Source organism: Molothrus ater, chromosome 30, assembly GCF_012460135.2.
Source record: "Molothrus ater isolate BHLD 08-10-18 breed brown headed cowbird chromosome 30, BPBGC_Mater_1.1, whole genome shotgun sequence".
Taxonomy (NCBI): domain Eukaryota; kingdom Metazoa; phylum Chordata; class Aves; order Passeriformes; family Icteridae; genus Molothrus; species Molothrus ater.
This window is the reverse complement of record NC_050507.2, coordinates 1,763,061-1,781,330: the sequence shown is the minus strand read 5'-3', so window position 1 is coordinate 1,781,330 and position 18,270 is coordinate 1,763,061. Positions and strand designations below refer to the sequence as shown.

At 65.9% G+C, this 18,270-nt stretch overlaps 3 protein-coding genes across 4 annotated transcripts in view; all 3 read right to left on the bottom strand.

Annotated features, from left to right (window-relative positions):
* The window catches only part of KMT2D (lysine methyltransferase 2D), a 30,187-nt gene extending 28,241 nt beyond the window's left edge, over positions 1-1,946 (bottom strand). Inside the window, 2 exon segments of the mRNA XM_036399849.2 lie at positions 61-139; positions 1,734-1,946. Of these exon segments, the coding sequence (XP_036255742.1) occupies positions 61-109 (49 nt within the window). The 5' untranslated portion in view covers positions 110-139; positions 1,734-1,946.
* Positions 1,947-6,849: 4,903 nt separating this feature from the next.
* DHH (desert hedgehog signaling molecule) lies at positions 6,850-10,592 on the bottom strand. The gene is made up of 3 exons (XM_036399969.1): positions 10,281-10,592; positions 8,641-8,902; positions 6,850-7,890 (listed from the first exon to the last, which is right to left on the bottom strand). The coding sequence occupies exons 1-3, from the start codon at positions 10,590-10,592 to the stop codon at positions 7,223-7,225; spliced, it is 1,242 nt and encodes a 413-aa protein (XP_036255862.1). The 3' UTR covers positions 6,850-7,222.
* Positions 10,593-12,539: 1,947 nt separating this feature from the next.
* On the bottom strand, positions 12,540-17,864 carry LMBR1L (limb development membrane protein 1 like). Of its 2 annotated transcripts, XM_036399916.1 has the most exons (17): positions 17,793-17,864; positions 16,308-16,392; positions 15,983-16,019; positions 15,701-15,840; positions 15,510-15,613; positions 15,312-15,438; positions 15,159-15,227; positions 14,945-15,009; positions 14,758-14,833; positions 14,562-14,645; positions 14,302-14,378; positions 14,143-14,220; positions 13,977-14,050; positions 13,782-13,872; positions 13,522-13,588; positions 13,268-13,429; positions 12,540-13,180 (listed from the first exon to the last, which is right to left on the bottom strand). In XM_036399916.1, exons 1-17 carry the CDS (start codon positions 17,862-17,864, stop codon positions 13,122-13,124), a joined length of 1,467 nt encoding a protein of 488 aa, XP_036255809.1. In that variant the 3' UTR covers positions 12,540-13,121. The 2 variants fall into 2 exon arrangements, with proteins under 2 accessions (XP_036255809.1, XP_054373691.1); XM_054517716.1 differs by having other exon boundaries at positions 12,540-13,429.
* Positions 17,865-18,270: the final 406 nt, after the last annotated feature.

Sequence of the window (18,270 nt, the reverse complement as noted above, 5' to 3'; positions counted from 1 at the left end):
AAACAGGGCCAGGTCCCCAAAGTCCTGCCCACCCCGGCAGGGTCCCTGTCCCCGGCTCACCTGGCGCGGCTGCGTCCTTCTCCTCGCTGGGCACCTTCTGTTCGTCCATCCTGCCTCCGGCGTTCCTGGGGGGCCACAGCTGGAGGGGGGGGGACACCCATCAGCACCAGGGATGGTGGCACCTTCCCTGGCACCCTGCAGCCTCCCTCTATCCAATGGACAGGGCAGCACCTTCCCATCGCTCCCCCAAACACAATTTATAGGCTCTGGGATTGGGAATGTCCCCCCGGAACAGGGGGTGGCACCTGCCCCACAGGGGCCCAGGAGACCCCCTGGCCTCCCCCATCACCCTCTGCCCACCAGGTCCTCCCCAAATGCAGCCAGTGCCACCCCAATATATCTGGGGCAACCAAACCCCCGAGTGACCTCGATTTAGGGGGATCAGTGACCCCAGCTCTACCACAAACTGTGACCCCAGGGAGTCACCGAGACCCTGAGGAGCCCTCAGGACCCTCCCAGCAAAGCTGGGACCCCCACACGGGGAATAATTCATGGGAATTTGGGATGCAGCAAAAAAAAGGGTCCCCACCTCCAGCACCTGCCTGTGCCCCCATTTCCTCAGGCCCAGCACTGACCCTGCACAGCACACAGGGGGTCCCGGGATGGGTATGAGGGGAGACTCACCCCAAAACACGACTCACAAACAGGGCCCTCAGGACCCTCCCAGCAAAGCTGGGACCCCCCAGTGCCTCCCACGTGGGGAATATTCACGGGGAATTTGGGATGCAGCAAAAACGGGGTCCCCACCACCAGCACCTGCTTGTGCCCCCATTTCCTGAGGCCCAGCACCGACCCTGCGCCGCACACGGGGTCCCGGGATGGGTACGGGGGGGAGACTCACCCCAAAACACGACCCACAAACCCACAGCCGCCCCCTCCCACCGCTGCCTCAAGTGCACCCCGAAAGCCCCAGAGGGCTCCAGCACCGCGGGGGCAGCGAGGGGGACCCCAAACCGGAGCACGGGGCACGCACGGGGGGACCCGCGGGCACCGGGGTGGCCCCAACGCAGAGTCCGAGGCACCGGGGAGCGGGGAACGCACCGGGGCAGCGCCAACCCCCCGAAAACCCGGGAGGGCGCGGGGAGGGTCCCGGCCGCGGGGTTGGAAGCGCCGTGTCCCACCCAGCACCTCCCTGGCCCCGGTTCCCGGTGGGCCCGGGGCTGTTCGGGCCCTCCCCGGAAAGGCTCCGGGGCCGGGGGGATTCGGGCCCTGCCGGGAAAGGCTCCGGGGCCGGGGGGAGGCCAGGCCCGCGCCCCCCGGTGAGCCGAAACACCACGCGAGGACACCACCCCCCCACACACCCTCCCCGGTGCTCCCGGGCCACGCTTCCCCCGCTCCCCGGTGCAACCGGGGGATAGAACCGGCCAGGCCCCGATCCCCGGCCCACCGCGGCCTACGCTGGCACCGGCACCGGGCCCCGAGCGACGGGCCCGGCCGTACCTGCGCTACACCCGCCCGGGCCCCGCCGGTACCGGACACAAAGGCGTGGGAGCCGCGCTCTGGGCCCGGCCCCGGTCAGGCCTTACCGGGAGCGGCGGCACGGCGGAGGCGGCGCGGCCCGGAGCCCGCACGACCGCGGGGCCGCTCCTTCCGGGGCCGCCGGGGCCCGTCCCGCCCGCGCGGGCCCCACGGCGGGGCCGTTTGCACCCCCGCGCCCCCCGCCCGGTGCTCACCCCCGCGGCCGCCCTACGCCGACGGGCCTCGGGGCGCGGGGCGTTCGGTGCTCCCCGGCGCGGCCATTTCCAGAGGAAAGTAGGTCCCGCCGCCCGCCCCCGCCCCGCCCCGCCCGCCCCGCCGGGGCCGCCGCCGCGCTGGGTCCTAAGGGGGAGCCGCGGAGCGGGGGGCGCCGCCGCTCCCGCACTACTTTGGGCGGCGGGGGCTGCGGGCGGAGGGAGACGGTGCGCGGCGGGCGGGCGCTGCGGCCGCGGCGGGGGGGGGGGCGCGGGGGGTGTGACGGCGCGCGCGCGGCCGCAGCGCACGCTGCCGGGCGGGGCGGGGGGGGAGATCCCTCCGCCGCGCTTAACCCCGGCGGCGCCGGGGCGGGAGCGCACGTGGGCACCGAGGGGGCGGGGCTACAGGAGCCAAGCTCCGCCCCCCCACCCCGACCGGCACCGGCACCGGGGAGGCACCGGGGATGGGTAGAGGGAGGGCTCCCGGATCGCGATGGGAGGGTGGGATTCGGGATGGGGATCGCCCACGGTGTTCCGGGCCGGTTGTCTCCGTTATCAGCCGGTATCCGGTATCAGGGTTCCCCGTAGGAGCCGCCGGAACAGGTCCCGGTGTGTCCGGAAGAGCTGTTGTGTCCAGTGCCGGTATCCCTGTACCGGTCCGGGAATCCCCGGTAGGCGCAGCCGCCATGCCCGGTCCTGTGGTCCCCGGTAGCAGCCGCCATGGCCGGTCCTAATCCCCGCTCATTGCCACCGCGTGCTGCTGCTGAGCCACGGTCCTGCACCACCATGCGCGCCCGGTTCCGGTATCCCCGGAGCAGCCGCTCCTGCTCCCCCCCGCCCCAAGGGATACACGGGGCCGGTACCCCCCGTTTGGGGCCACATCAACCCCCTGGGACCGTGAACCCCCCCGGGGAGGGGTAGGGGGGGGGGTCAGACCCAGGCCCCCCGCGAGCCCAAACCCCCGAACCAGCGATCTGGGAGGGCAACCGAGGGCGTGCAGCCCCCCGGGCTGCCCCACCCTGGTCCCAGCACCCCAATAACACTTCATGCCCCCCCCCCCCCCCCCCAGCAGCTCCGGCTTCTCTTTACCACCATAATTGTGTAATTAGCAACAATTAGCCCGACTGGGTGGAGATAAGCCACAAGGGGAACCGCAGCCAGAGCCCCCCCCACCACGCTCACAAAGTTCTCAGGGAGAGAAATGGGGGGGACAGGGCTGAAAAAGCCCCCAAAGGTCCCAGTGAGGCTCTTGGGGTGCTCAGTCCCATGAGGAGGGGGCACATCCAGGGTTGGAGGGAGCCTCCCCCCCCAAAAAAGGAACAAACCCCCCCAATCCAGGGGTTTTAGAGACAAAACAAAGTTTAATTGTTCCAGCCCCGACTCCCACGGGTCCGGGGGAACAACACCCGCATTCAGCCCTGGCTGCCGGAGCAGGAACGGCCCCGACCTGTCCTTGTGTGTGTGGGGAGGGGGGGCAGGAGAGAACCCCCAGCCCCCTGTGAGCCCCACAGGCTGTGCAAAGTGAGGGGCTCCCCCCGAGGAGGGCCCTGGGGAGGGGTCTGTCCCACCCCTGGGATCACAGCAGGCTGGTGCATCTGTCACAGGAGTTGTCAGTGCTCTTCATGAAGATCCCCGTGGTCACTTGAGGATGAGGGGACATCAGTGGCAGCACATTGGGGCTCCAGGTGGGCTCTGTGCCCCACACCTGGCTCTCCTTGGCTGAGGACTGGAGGAAAATGGCCCCTCACAACTCCACCACCTTCTTCCCTTCATCTGTCCTCACCTCCCAGCTGGGGACACAGCAGGACAGGCAGGACATGCCAGGGGGACAGACAGACAAACAGGTGGGACCCCAAACCCCCTCCAGGCCTCTCCTCATCTCTGCAGGGCCCAGACCACCCTGGGACCCCCTCCCCAGGAGGGGCAGCACCTGCCATGTCCTCCCCCAGCTCTCAGCTCACCTGGAAGTTGTGGGGACAAAGGGACATCGAGGCACTTCCTCCTACCGAGGAGTCCTCCCTGTTCCAGATGACCCAGAGGGGTCCTCCCTGTCCCCCAGTCTCGGGGGCCCCTCAGGGAACATCACCAAATGGATCAGGATGGAGCCCTGGATGCTGCTGATGATGGAGCGTGGCAGGACTCGTCCTGGAGGAAGGGGGGACAAAACCGTGGCAGGGGTGGCTGCCCAGCAGCCCCACAACACCCCCAGGCCCCCCAAACTGCCCCAGCAGCCCCACAACACCCCCCAGACCCCCCCAAACTGCCCCAGCAGCCCCACAACACCCCCCAGGCCCCCCAAACTGCCCCAGCAGCCCCACAACACCCCCCAGACCCCCCCAAACTGCCCCAGCAGCCCCACAACACCCCCCAGGCCCCCCAAACTGCCCCAGCAGCCCCACAACACCCCCCAGACCCCCCCAAACTGCCCCAGCAGCCCCACAACACCCCCAGACCCCCCAAACTGCCCCAGCAGACCCACAACACCCCCAGACCCCCCCAAACTGCCCCAGCAGCCCCACAACACCCCCCAGACCCCCCCAAACTGCCCCAGCAGCCCCACAGCACCCCCCAGACCCCCCCCAAACTGCCCCAGCAGCCCCACAACACCCCCCAGACCCCCCCAAACTGCCCCAGCAGCCCCACAACACCCCCCAGATCTCCCAAACTGCCCCAGCAGCCCCACAGCACCCCCCAGACCCCCCAAACTGCCCCAGCAGCCCCACAGCACCCCCCAGACCCCCCAAACTGCCCCAGCATCAGGTGGAACTCCTCCTTGCCCACCACCACCAGCACATTGGAGGCTGCAAGGCTGGCACCAGGTCAGGGGGGCTGCCTGGGACCCCCCCCAAATCCTCCCCTCAAGGTTCAAACCCACTTCCATTTCATTCCAGGGGTACCTCAGCCCCCAGCACAAGGTTTTGGGGCACCCCCCACAGAAATGGGGACACTTCTGTCCTCATCACCTGGGGTCCCACAGGGGCATCAGGAAGAGATACCCCGGGTGGGCAGCCCCCTACTCACCCACCCGGGACTTACAGCTCTCCACCGTGGGCTCACAGCCCAGGGAGGTTTTACCGGGTGGGGGGAAACAACGCGGCTCGGTGGTCCCGGTATCACCCCGGGGGAGGGGACGAAGAAACGGGAACCCCTCCCGGTGGGGCTCCAGGGGACACAGCCTCGGGACCACAGCGGGTCTCGGGGAGGCTGAACACAGCCCCGGGGCTACAGGAGGTCCCGGCGAGGCCGAACACAGCCCCAAACCCCCACCCGGGGTGGGGTCCCACCGTGATGAGCCTCTCTGGTACACCCGCCGTTCCCGGTAATCCCCAGTGGAGCAGCCCCGCTCTCAGGTACACCCCGGGAACGGACCCCCGGAGGGCAGGGCCGCCCTTTCCGGAGCCCGGGACACCCCCAGGCCGAATCTCCCCGCACGGACCCGGGGTTTGGTAACCGGGGATGAGAACGTGGCGGGACGGCGCGGGCGGGTGCGGCAAACAGCGCAATAAAAGCGCCCGCCGTGCCGGGGGGGCGGGGCCACCGCCACTACACCGGCGGCCGCACGTGACCACAACACCGCCCGCCCGCTCCCATTGGCTGCGCCGGGCGAAGGGGGGCGGGGCTAAGAGGCCGCGCATGCGCTTTAGCTGGAGGGGCTCTCCATTCATGAAAAACGGAGGGAAGGGACGTGGCCACGTGGTGGTCGCGAATCTGAGCGGGAATGGGGAGGGGGGTGTGAAAAATGCGGATTTTATCCTTGGCTTTTCGCAAATATTCAAATGAAGATGATATGTGTTGTGTTAGAGAGTGATGCTGTACTAATTCTCTTAAGTAGTGCGTTAAATATAGTTTTAGGTTATAAAGTAATGTTAAAATAGAAACTATGCTATGTAGGATACTTTTTTCTAAAGAAAGGACTCGCACCGAGATAGCAGCCACAGGACACCTAAATCTTTTAGAGAAAGAGAATTTATTGCTCCATTATCAGGAGAAACAAACTTTTTCCCGCCTCGCTCGGGCAGGAAGATTCAGATTAGGATTCAGAGGAAGAAGTTGACACTGCCCAGACAGAATCCTGTGTTTGAATGGAATTTATGCATCATGTATGAGATGTATGAATATGCAACAGGCTATTGTTTTTAAGGATTAATCCTCTGTTAATGTGGGTCCTTTTTTGGGTTTATTTTGCCCAGAAAAAGGTACCCACACCTCCATAACTCTTTGTCTCTATTGTCTCATATTGTCCTAATTCAAATTGTCCAAATTATTATTACTCTAATTCTATTACTATTTTTAAAACCATTTTCTTACTGTTAAACTTTTAAAATTTTAAAAACAAATGATTGGCATTTTTCACAGAGGGAAGGAGTGTCCTTGTCCTGTCCCCCCCTCCATCCCTCCCCACAACCTTTCCCAGCCTGGGGACACCCAGGAACATCCACACCAAACTGCTCCTGCTCCCCAAAATCCCCATTGCTGCCTCCCCCTGCACCAGGACCCTCAGACCCCCGGGGATATTTCAGGATATTGACCCCCCTTGAGCCCTGCCCCAGGGATTCCCAGCTTCTCGTGATGCCTGACTCAATCCTCAGGGACCTCCAGCCTGGGATGACCCCAATTTTGTCTCCATCTGGCCAACATTTAGAGGGGAAAGTGAATTTTTTGCCCATCTGGGGGCCAGAAAGTCCTGGAGGAACCCCCAGAGCCCCAGGATGTCAAACCCACAGGGACCCAGCCCAGACCCTGGGATATTCCAACCCCTCAGGATACCCAGCCCCAGGGACCCCCAACCCCCTGGAATGGTCAATTCCAGCCCCTGCAGACACCCCAACCACAGCTCCAATAGGGCCATAGATTTTCTTTATTTTCCCAAACAATTAAATAGTAGTATTTCTTTTGTTTGTTTTTTGTTTTTTTTTTTTTTAACTGAAATGGTTAAAAGCAGGCCGCCCCCTGCCAGGGCAGGCAGGCATGGGGGACATTTATATTACCATTTATAAATAGAAAAATAAAACTCTCAAGCAGGGCGGGTTAGCAGTTAGCATGGTTAGAGTTGGACCTGGCACGGGGTGCCCGTGGCCACCCTGTGGGTGACAGGGACACTCTGGGTGACAGGGACAGACCCAGAGCAAGGGGACAGGCAGGAACTGCTGCCAACTGCTCAATCTTGGGGTGCTTTTGGCATCTCCCCAGCTGGATTTGGCCCCCAGGGCAGGGTCTGGTGCTGCCTGGCTGGGGTTTCACAGGCACCAACCCCACCCCAGTGCAGTGGTTAATAAAGCAATAAATACCAGGGGGGTCTGGGCGTGGGGACCCAGCCATGGGGGGCTTTAGGACACAGCACAGGGCCCACCCCATGCCCCAGGGCAGTGTGGAGCCCCAACTCCCCACAGCACCGGGGGTGCCCCTGTCCCTCCTCCCCGTGCCCGGAGGGTGCCCAGGGCCGTGGCATCCGGTGTGTGGCATCACCTGCCAGAAATGGGGGGCAGACACCCCTAAACCTGCAGGGCCTCGTGGTCCAGCACGCCCCCGGCCAGCCGGTAGAGCAGGCGGGAGTACCAGTGCATGCCCACGTCGGGCACGGTCCCGTTGCCCACCTCGGGGTGGGCTGGCAGCAGCGAGAGGAGCCCGTGGAAGAGGCGGAGAGGGGCGAAAGCCCTGTGTGCCCAACGGTGGCTCTCCAGCACCGCATAGCAGGATGCCAGCACCCCGTTAACCAGCAAAGTGCCCTGAGAGGTGAGGGGGGCAAAGACGCCCACTCCATCCTCCCGAGAGACCCTCAGCACCCTCGTGGGGCGCAGCCCCTGCCCGCCAGCCCCGTGGGCCAGCACGGCGTCGCCCGGGCGCACGCGGCGGGCGAAGATGGGCAGGAAAGCGGCGGAACCGTTGCCCTCTCCCCGGGCTGTGAACACCAGGTGCGATGGAGTGAGGAGCAGCCGGCGAGCTGGGCTGGCTGTCTCGATGGCCACAAAGGAGGCACGCTGGCCCAGGTCCCGGTGGAGGAAGAGCAGCACCTCGGTGGGCACCAGGCGCCCGCCTGGCTCAGCGCCCAGCACTCGGTCACCCCGGCGGAGCTCAGCCAGGCCCCGGTGCTCCCCGCTCTGCAGCGTCACCGTGGCGTGGCCGGGGAAGCAGCCACCGGTGCGGACGGCCAGTGAGTTATCTGGGAGGATGGAGAGAGTTATTGGTGTCCCCCAGCAATCACCTCCACCTCCAGAGGGGAAACGGCGAGCCCCGGACCCCCCAAAGCACCCCCAGAACAAAGGGGGTATTTTTATTTTTCCTGCGTGCAGCTCCTGAATGCTGCAGGGCCCCTTTGTCCACCCTGCACTGATGCCCTTTGTTCCGGGCTCCAACGGTGACATTTATGGCCATTTTCACTTTCTGTCAATTGGCACTTCTGGACTGGATGGTAGCTGCTGGCTGGAGCAACTCTGGGGCTGTGAGGCTGCATTGCTTTCCCCTCACCAGGAGCTGAGCCACAAATTTGTCTCCATCTGGCCAAAATTTAGAGGGGAAAGTGAGAATTTTGCCAATCAGGGGGCCAGGTAGACCAGGGGGAGCTGGGCTGGGGCTGACACCAACCAGAGCAATAATCCCACATGGATCCAGGACATCAATGGGGAGCAGCGGGGCTGTGGGCTGGGATGTTTATGGGAATTACAGCCCCCTGCCCTGGTGGGGGGCAGGAGCTGAACCACAAGGTTGTCTCCATCTGGTCAAAATTTAGAGGAGAAAGTGAGGATTTTGCCAATCAGGGGGCCAGGAGGAGCTAGGCTGGGGCCAGACACCAACCAGAACAATAATCCCACACAGATCCAGGACATCAAGGGTGAGCAGCAGGGGCTGTCAGCTGGGATTTTTATGGGAATTACAGCCCCCTGCCCTGCTGGCAGCCCCTTCTGCATGGTACCTGCTTTGACAGAGACGTGGATGTGCGCCTTGGACTCGTAGTAGACCCAGTCGAAGCCGGCCTCCACGGCCAGCCGTGCCAGCATGCCGTACTTGTGGCGGTCACGGTCGGACGTGGTGATGTCCAGAGCCCTGCCCTCGTAGTGCAGAGAGTCGGGGAGGTGGTGCCCATCTTCATCCCAGCCCTCCGTCACCCTCAGCTTCACCCCCGGCCACATGTTCATCACGGCGATGGCCAGCGAGTTCACACGCTCCTTGCAGCGCTGTGGGGACACCGGTGTCACCCTCGCCACGACACACAGGGACAGACGGACACCAGGATTGCAAAGGGGCTGCTGCTGTGGGGGTGCCCCCCCACCCAGGGTGCACAGAGGGTCATGGCCGAGCTGCTCCCGTGGCTGGGTGTGGGTTGAACGTTAACGTGCCCCGGGGTCCCGCGGTGGAGCTGCTCCACGGGCAGCCGGGCAGAACGGGCACGGGAGCGGGACGGGCACCGGGACGGTGTCACCTTCCCCGCGGCCACCGCTGTGACTGATTAACCTGGTGGGGGGGCCGTGAGGCAGAGCTGGGGGCGGCTGACCCTGAACCAGCCCCAAATCTGGGCTGACAGGGACAGTAGGGGGTCCTGGGCGGTTCTGGGGTGCCTCTCCCCATCAGCAGTGCCGTGCAGGGGTCGGAACTGCCCCTGTCCCCCCTCCCCAACCCCGGCATTTGCTGATGTCACAGCGTCCCTCAGTGCCCCAGTGTGTCCCCCCCTCCCCCGTTCAACAAAGCGGCTCCGGGATCGCGGGGCCGCGGGGGCGGGAGTGCGGGGCGCGGGCCCGGGGCGGCCGTGCCGGGCGGGGGGGGGCGGCAGCGGCGGGGGGGCAGGAATGCGCTCGGCCCGGCCCGGCCCGGCCCGGCCACAATAGGCGCCTTCCAGCCCGGAGCTGACCTCAGGCTCCGGGAATGCCGCCGCGGCCACAAAGGGCCCTTTCAGCCACCCGCACCCCGGGCCGGCTCCGTGCCCGCGGCTCCGCCGGGCCCCGCCGCCCCGGCCCCGCCGCCTCCGCCGTCCCGGCTCGCGGGAGCTGCCGGCGCCGCCTGGACCACTCGCAGCATCCCCCGTCGCCATGGCGACCGCGGGGCCGCCCCTCGCCATGGCAACCGTGAGCATCCCGACGGGCGCGCGGCGCGTCCCGGGCTCCCGCCGCCCCGGATTTCCCCCGAGCACAGAGAGCGGTACCGGGGCCTCCCGCTCCGCGCTGTCCTTGGGGCCGGGACGCGGCGGCGCTGGGGGAGCGGAGCCGCCGGTGCCTCGTGCCCCCGGTGCCATCCCGTCCCGTTAATCCCCGACGGTCCCGCCTCGTCCCGGGGCTCCGGTGCTGCCGGGAGGGAGGCTCCGGGGGGGACCCTGCGCCCCGGGAGGGTCGGTGCCACCCGGGAGGATCCGTGAGCCCCGGCATGATCGGTGCGCCCTGGAGAGCATCGGTGGCGACCGGGAAAGCTCCGTGAGCCCCTGAGCGCGTCGATGCCGATTGAGAAAGGTCCGTGAGCCCTGTCGAGGGTCGCTGTGATCCCGCCCATCCCCCCCGCCGCCCCCCACGGCCCCGCGCCCCCGGGAGCAAGGCCGGACCGGGCCGGGCCGGGCGCAGCCCCCACCTCGGTCATGAGCCGGTCCGCCCCCGTGTTCTCCTCGTCCTTGAAGATGATGTCGGGGTTGTAGTTGGGCACCAGCTCCCTGAAGCGCTCCGAGCCCCGCAGCACTTTGCCCTCCGCCTTCCCGCTCGCCCCCAGCGTCTGCTCGGGCACGTTGGGCACGAACTGCTTGTAGAGCAGAGGCGAGAGCTGCCGCCGCCCCAGCCGCCGCCGCCCCACCGGGCCCCGACCCGGGCCGCAGCCCAGCACCGGCGCGGCCAGCAGGCAGGCGGCGAGCCCGAGCAGGACGAGGGCGAGCGGCCTCCACCGGGGCATCCCGCCCGCCGGGCCCCGCTGCCTCCGCGGGTCCCGTTCAGTCACCGGGGGCACGGGCGGCTGGGGCGGGCATGGTCCCGGTGCGGTGGCCCCGGGGCTTTTAGTTGGTCGCGGTGCCAGGGGCGGGTCGGCGCCGTTTCCTTCTCACACCCACGGTCCCGGCGCTGCTGCGGGATCCGTGACCGCTCGGAACGACTGACCACCACCCCCCCGTACCCCCCTCCTCCCGCCGGTGCCGCCACCCACTCGGAGCGCCGCCGGTTGCGCGCCCACGGGATCAGCACCCTCTCGCCTGTACCCCGGTCCCGGGAAGCTCCCGACACAGCCCCAGCCTTAGGGAAAACCCTCGCGGAACGGCGTCCCAGCACCGGGCACCGGCACCCAGCTCCGGGCACTGCCCTGGCACTGGCGCTGGGCACCCCGTTCCTAAGGCTGCCCCGGGACCGGCACCGGGATCTGACCCCGCGTCCCAGTCTTGCTCCCCGTTCCCGTCTAAATCCCGCGCTCTGGTGCCGCTGCTCTCCGGTACCGGAACCCCCCCTTATCCCATCCGAACGCCGCGATTCTGGTCCTGGAACCTCTCCTGTCACCGCCTGCTGGACCCGGGACCCCTCACTCCCCGTCCCGGTCCTTCTCCTCCTCCCGCTGTCCCTTGCACCGAGGATCCTCCTTATTCTAAGGCTGTGCCGCCGGTGTCCGCACCTGCTCCGTCCCCTTGGCACAGCCCCGCTCCCGGGACCCGCTCCCTGGCACTACCCCGGTCCCCTCTGTTCGGTCCGACCCACGGTCCCGGTCCCCGTTCCTGGCCCAGCCCCCGGTACCGGCTGCCTTGGGTGCTGGTCGGCACCGTGCGCCGCCCCGGCCGGGCTGCCCCCACCGTGGCCGCTCGGCTCCGGCGCTGGGCAGCCCCGTCGGGCCCCGCCTCGGAGCCGGCCCCCGGGAGCGGCGGCAGCGGCGGCCACATCCCCCGGGGCCGCCCCCGCCGGGCTGCCCTGCCCCGGCCGGCCCCTCCGCGCCCCGGCACCGGGGAACCCTCGGAGCGGCACCGGGGCAGCCCCGGAGCGGCACCGGGGCACCCCTGGAGCGGGACCGGGGCTGTGCCAGGGCTCCGGGTACCGCCGAGGACGGGGCTGGGCTGCTCCGGGACTGGCACCGGGCTCCAACAGTGCCATGGGCACCCCCGGCACCGGCACCGGGACCGTGCCCCCAGCGCTACCGGGAGAGCACCCAAGGGCACCGCGGGCCCCGGCGATGGCGGGAGGCAGCAGCGGGGTCGTGGAAGGTTGGGAATGGATCGGAGAGGGGGTCCCGGTCCCCCCCCCCCCCCCCAGCTCCCCCGCAGCCCCGGTGCCAGCCCGGGGTGACTGGGAGGGGAGCAGGTCGCGGGGAAATCGCGGGCACCGATGGCCTCATTTCCTGCAATATAAACCAGGTTTCCTGCGCTTCCTGCTCGGCCCCAACCGGGGGGGGGCGGCGAGAGGGGGGGTCTGGGCCCCCCACCCCCGCCATGGAGGGGCGGGGGGCGGCCTGGCTCGGCCCCAGGCGGGGCAGGATGGGTGGGGGTTCGGTTCCCCCAGTTCCCCCGGTTCCCGGGGCAGTTTCCGCTCCGGCTGCATGACCCTCCGTGCCAGGAGGTGAAGCCTCTGCTTTGCCCCTCATGTGGGGGAGCTCAGGCCGTACCCCAAAGCCTCCTGGAGCCCCCCAACACCCCCGGGGTCCCTCAGCCCAGCCCGGGCAGCGGGCAGGGAGCTGCCCTGCCTGGAAGAAGCTCGTTAACCCCAACCAGGAAGAGGGTTAATTAAGGCCTCATAGGGCCCATAAAGAGGGGCAGGACTGTGACCCCCCCCAAGGCAGGGACACCCCACCCCTGCCCCTTTCCTACTCGGCCCTGCCCTTGGGAGGAATAAAACCCCCAGTTTCAAGTATTTTTATATAAAAACGGTCACTATTTATTTCTCCAAACAAGTTCTGTTGTAACAGAGACCTGACATACTCATCACATCAAGAAGCTGAAGGAGGTGGGGGGGGGGGGGGTTGTGCCCTGCACCCCAGGCCTCCCCATTAGGGACCTCAAAGGCCTCAGGGTGGGCAGGGGACAACCAGTGTCCCCCTGCAGCCCCAGAGTGACACAGGGGTGGGGTGTGGACTGACTCTGGGCACAGAGCCCCCTTCTATAGTGTCAGGACAGGTGGGGCAGCATTTAAAACTCACCCAGACCCCAGGGAGCGGCCAGGAGAGGTTGGGGCGGGTGGTCCCAGCCATTGTTGCACGAGGTATGTAAATGGGGGTGGGGGGGCTGCAGCCAGCACAGCCTCGGGGGGACCCCACACCCCTTGGGGATGTGGCTCAAGGCCAAGGCTCAGTAGCACAAGAGCTGAGACAGAGCAGGGGGGGCAAACCCTAAAGGTGTCTCAGCTTTCCCTGAGGGGCCCTGAGGCACCAGGCGCTGTCAGGGCCAGCTCTGTGGCTGGCAGCCACCACAGTGAGGGGAAGGGGGGACACGTCCCTGTCCCCCACTGTCCCCCAGCCCTAGCAGGGCTTGCTGCGGGTCCTGCAGCGCGTCACGGGCAGCGGCAGCTTGTGCAGACCTGGGGACAGGGAGAGTGTGAGAGCCAGGCTGGGGGACAGGGGACACCCCAGCAGCCAGGCCTGTGTCCCCATGTCCCTGTCCTCACCAAAGGCACGGATGAGCTCGGCCTGGACTGCCCAGGAGACCCTTTTGACCAGGCACAGCGTGGTGAGCCCAGCAAAGCCCATGTTGTAGAGGAAGACAATGTAGAAGTTCCCCAACCAGTTGAAGCGGCCAAAATCTCCCAGGAGGTCAAAACGGGTGATCCCTGCACAGGGTGGGGGTACACTGGTCAGGGCACCCCCATTCTGGGGCGGCACCCCCATGCAGGCATCACCCTGATCCCTCTGGGAGGCTCACCCAGTGTCCTGGAGAAGACAGGCAGGGCTGAGCTGAGCACCAGCAAGGAGACACAGTTCCCGATGATCTGGGGAGAAGGAGGAGGTTTGGGGGGGCTTCTGCAGGGTGGGCAAGGAACTTTCCAGATGCCAGGGAACCACTGGAGAGGGGGTCCTGCCTGGCACTGTCCTCCCACATGGGGACTGCACAGGGACACACAGAGTAGGGAACAGGGTCTTGCACGCCCACAGGAGCCCCCCAGCCCCATCCTTTGTTCCTACCTTGGTGAGGGGGGTGTCCTGCCTCTCTGGCAGCAGCCGAGTGAACAGGGGGGAGCTGTAGAAGCCCACCACAGAGGAGAGCATTAGGTAGCTGCAAGGAGTGTTAAGGAGGAAAACAGGATGGGCTGGCACTGGGAACAGTGTTGGGGACACAGGGGACATCGCTGGGGACACAAGTGCCCGCCTGAAGGATACAAAATGAGGACAACCTGCAGTGCAGCTCCAAAGGAACCAAAGATGGAGAAGGAAACCTGGCCCAGGGAGGCGTCCTGCAGGAAGAGGAGGGAGCAGGTCGAGGAGGAAGGTCCCCAGAGCAGCCATGGACACCACCCTGAGCTGTGCCATGCCCCCAGGAGGGTACCTGGATGCCCCGTGGCATGGCAGCATCGTCCAGCAGTAGCTCCAGGACGTGGAAGCAAACAATGAGCACAGAGATGCCCTGGGAGGAGCAGGGATGGAGTGAGGGCGGTGGTGAGGATGGGGACAGCACCCCCAGCTCCCCTGAGAGCCCTGAACTCACTGTCAGTGCCAGGAGGCCCAGCATGGCCAGGGGGTAGCCCAGGTTCCTCTGCCAGGGCGATGCTCGGTGCCGCAGCTCTGTGGGGAGGAGGTGCCCAGGTGAGAGGGGGGCACAGCTCCCACCCCAGGGCAGATTGAGGGGGCAGGATGGGAGGTAGCAGCCCCCAGCCCATCTCCCTCCATGGATTGCCAGGGCCCAGTGCTCCCAGTGCCAGCCTGGAGGGCACCCAGTGTCCCTTTGCCCCCAGCCAGGCTCCTCACCCAGCTTCTTCCTCTTGCTCCGGATGGCAAAGAATTGCTCCCGCAGCATCTCCATGTCCAGATTCAGCCAGCAGGAAGCTTTGCCTGCTGGGGAGACACCCAAGGGGCTCAGGGGGATGAGGGTTCCTCTGTGGTGGGGTAGAGGGACCCCCCAATCCACCCCTTGCTCTCCCCTTTGCCAAGCAGCAGCACCCACCAGAGCGGATCCTGTGGGACACAGCGGCTTCCTCAAACCTTGTGCAGCTCAGCTGCTCATCCAGGTCCTCCAGGAGCTGGAAGGGTGGGGGAGGAGCCTGTGAGTGGCTGCTGGGCCGTGTGAATGGCAGCCCTGGGGACAGTCACCCCCAAATGTGGGGCAGAGGGACTGTGGGGTGACGCCTTACCCGGGGTTTCACCAGCAGCTTCCCAGTGACAGTGAACATGGTGGAGAGGCCAAAGGGGGTGCACACTGTGGTGGGAGGAGAGGCTGAAGAGGAGGTGTCCCACCATCCTAGCCCTCCCCACACCCTCAGAAGGATCCTGGAGGCCTCAGCCATGAGCCATGGCCCCTCCAGACCCTATTTGCATGGAGCAGGGCCTCGTGAGGACACAACTTACACAGCAGCAGCAGGACACCAAAAAGCGAGATGCAGGAGTAGAGGTAGGGCAGATAATATTCCCAGAGATCTGCAGAGACAGCAGGATCAGGCCAGGGGCACCAGAAATCCCTTGTTCCACTCAGTGCCAGGGTCTAGAGCCCAGCTCACCCACCATAGAGTGACTGGCGACTGGCAGCGTCGTTGCCCACGATGGCAGAGGCCACCCAGACCATGCCCAGCACCAGCAGGGTCAGCAGCAGCAGCACCACCGAGGTCTCATACACCCTGGCCATGATGCCCTGCAGGAGCTGGGTTAGCAGGGAGTCACAGAGAAGGGGACAGGGGTGGGGACAAGTGCAGGGTCACCCACCTTCTTGCATCCTGCAAACCCCTCTGACTCGGTGAAGAAGTAGGCAAAGGGCATGAGGAAGACCAGGGACATGTTGGAGAAGAGGAAAACCAAATTCCAGAGGCCTGGAAGAACGGGAACCAGCATGGGGTGAGCTGCCAGGCAGGGCAACGCTGGCCCACAGATTTTGGGGCCAGCCCAGGGTCACCCACCATGAATGAGGGAGCCGTTGAGCCACTGGATGTAGTAATTCTGGGGGAAGGAGAGCAGCACCTCGTTGCTGATGATGGAGAAGGGCAGGAGCAGGACAGCACCCAGTGCCACAGCCAGGGTGAAGGTACAGAGCCCCAACCTGCCACAGGGACAAGCAGCACCTCTGGGTCAGGCTTCCTCTGGGTGTCACAGCCCAGTTTTACCCCCCAGCATCACCAGCACACAGGACACGGTGTCCTGGCTGAGGAAGAGGATGAGGAAGGGGACAAACAGGAACTCACGCAATCCTGTTGACAGCAGCGTCCTCGTCATCATGAACTGTGGGGACAAAATCCCAAATCAAAGGGCTGGGGGAGGTAGGGCTGCCCAAAGCATCACTGCCTCCCCCTGCCCGAGTTCTCCCCTCTCCAAATGCTGCAGAAATCCTCCCAGGAATTCTGGCTTTGCTCCCGACCTAGGGCAGCAATTGGTGTCACAGTAATCAGGCTGTGGTGGGACTGGGGGTGCTGAGGGAGGCCAAAAGCAATGGAGGAGCAGGAAGAACCCTCAGGAGGCTGAATTTGGCTGTTGAGGGCTGCCTGGCTCTGGCAGCTCCCACTCTCTTACCTGCTGTGAAATCCGTGTGCTTCTTAAAGTGGGTTATGATGAAGTGGCAGAGGATGTAGAGGCTGGCAAAGAGCAGGGCACAGATCTGTGGGCAGAGGAGTGTGGGCACTGTGGGCATGCCCCGAGGGGATGCTGCCAGCCCTGGGGCTTGTCAGCTCCACCCTATTTGTTTTTCCACTCCTGGCCCTGGTTCCACCCCACTGGTGTGCTCAGACCTATCTGTTCAATGGGCACTGCACCCAGGCCTCATGCATGGGTGCCCACAGGCTGGCACAGCCCCCAGACCAGGGAGGGGGGCTGAGAACCCACCCAGGAAGGCCTGGATCAGCCTGTGCTGGCAAATCTGTGACCCCGTGGGACATCCCTGAACTGCTGGGTCCCACAGCCCTGGCCTTGCTGGCAGAGCCACGAGAACAGCCTTGAATGAGGAGCCAAGGACATCTGCAGGTGTCCCTGCTGCCCCCGCTGGAACGCCGAGGTCAGGCCAGCGCCGGCGATGTTCAGGGAACACGGCGACCTTTCATCCCTCTGGGAACGCGGCAGGATGAGGAAAGGTCGCCTGAATCCTCCACCTTGGCACAGGTGCAGCAGGAAGGAGCTGTGGCACCTCCCTCCTGCCTGCCTGGGGGTGCCCAGGATGTGCCAGTGGGATGCCAGGGAGCCCCCAAAGCTGGCCCAGCTCTGCACTCCCAAAAGGGCAGCACCCAGCAGGTCCTCTGCTCCTGCTCCCACCCAGTGAAGGGGCTCAGGCCACAGGTTCCCTCCTGCCATGGGCTGTACCCCCTGGTTTACTCTGCCTGGTGGGGGGACCCCCAATTCCTCCTGTACTCAGTGAAGTCAGGCTAAGAAGGTTTTGTGTGCCAAGCCAGGGGCTCCTGGCTGAGATGTAGCACCCCAAGATGGAGGTCTAGGGGCTCAGGGCCACCAGCTCTGCCCTGTAGGCACCGAATGTGGCTGTGGCAAGGTGGCCTTGGCCCTGCTGGTCACAGCCCCCTTGGCTGCCGTGCCTGCAGCACCCCCAAGGCCCTCAGGAGATGCCAGGACCGGGACATCCAGGTCATCCCCATCCCTGAGCAGAGGAGCAGCCCCAGCTGTGTCCGAGGTTTAGGGAGCTCTGTAGGGTCCTGCTGACCCCAAGCTGCTGGCCTGGGGACAAGGACAGAGCCAGGAGCCTGGCATGGGGCTGGCCCGGCTCAGACACCAGCACAGCACTTCCAGCCCTCCCAGCACGACGGGAGCGCAGCTGGGACTGCTGGAACGGGTAGAGGGGTCGCGGCAGAGGCTCAGGAGGGTCCAGCCATGGCACCCCACTATCTGCTGGGCACACGCGGCCACGGCGGCTCTGGCCCCGATAAGCAAGGGGTGTGGAGCCCTGCCACAGCCGTGCGATCCCGACGGTCCCATGGAGTGCTGCGAGCCCCCCAGCCGCCCTCCCACCTCCCCCCGCCACACCGAGCCCCTTCCCCGCCGCCCCCGGGCACTCACGATGCACTCGCGGACCCTCTCGTGGAAGAGCTGCTCCCGCACGGCCAGCGCGTCCTGCTCCACAGGGGCCATTCTGCGGCCAGCATGGCAGGGCCGGCCAGGGCTGCCGGGAGCAGGGGCAGGAGAGCAAGGCCGGTACCGCCACGCCGGTCCAGGCCGCTCCGGTACCGCTCCCGTATCGCCGCTGAGCCCGCCGGGTCCAGCCCAGCGCCACCGTTGAGGCCCCGCCCCTCCCATGACCACGCCCCCTTACGCGCTACAAAGTATTCGCTCCCCCACTGGATGAACGGGCCCCGCAGGCCCCGCCCCCTGCCGCCCATTGGTTCAGAAGGTTGAATGAGGCGGAGCTCATTGGCTGAAGCGCGGCGCGCCGCGCGCTGATTGGCTGAGCCCGCCCACCGCTCCCACGGGCCCGCGGCCCCAGCGGAGCCCCCCGGAATTAGGAGCAGGGATGGAGCTAATCCCGGGACCGGGATAA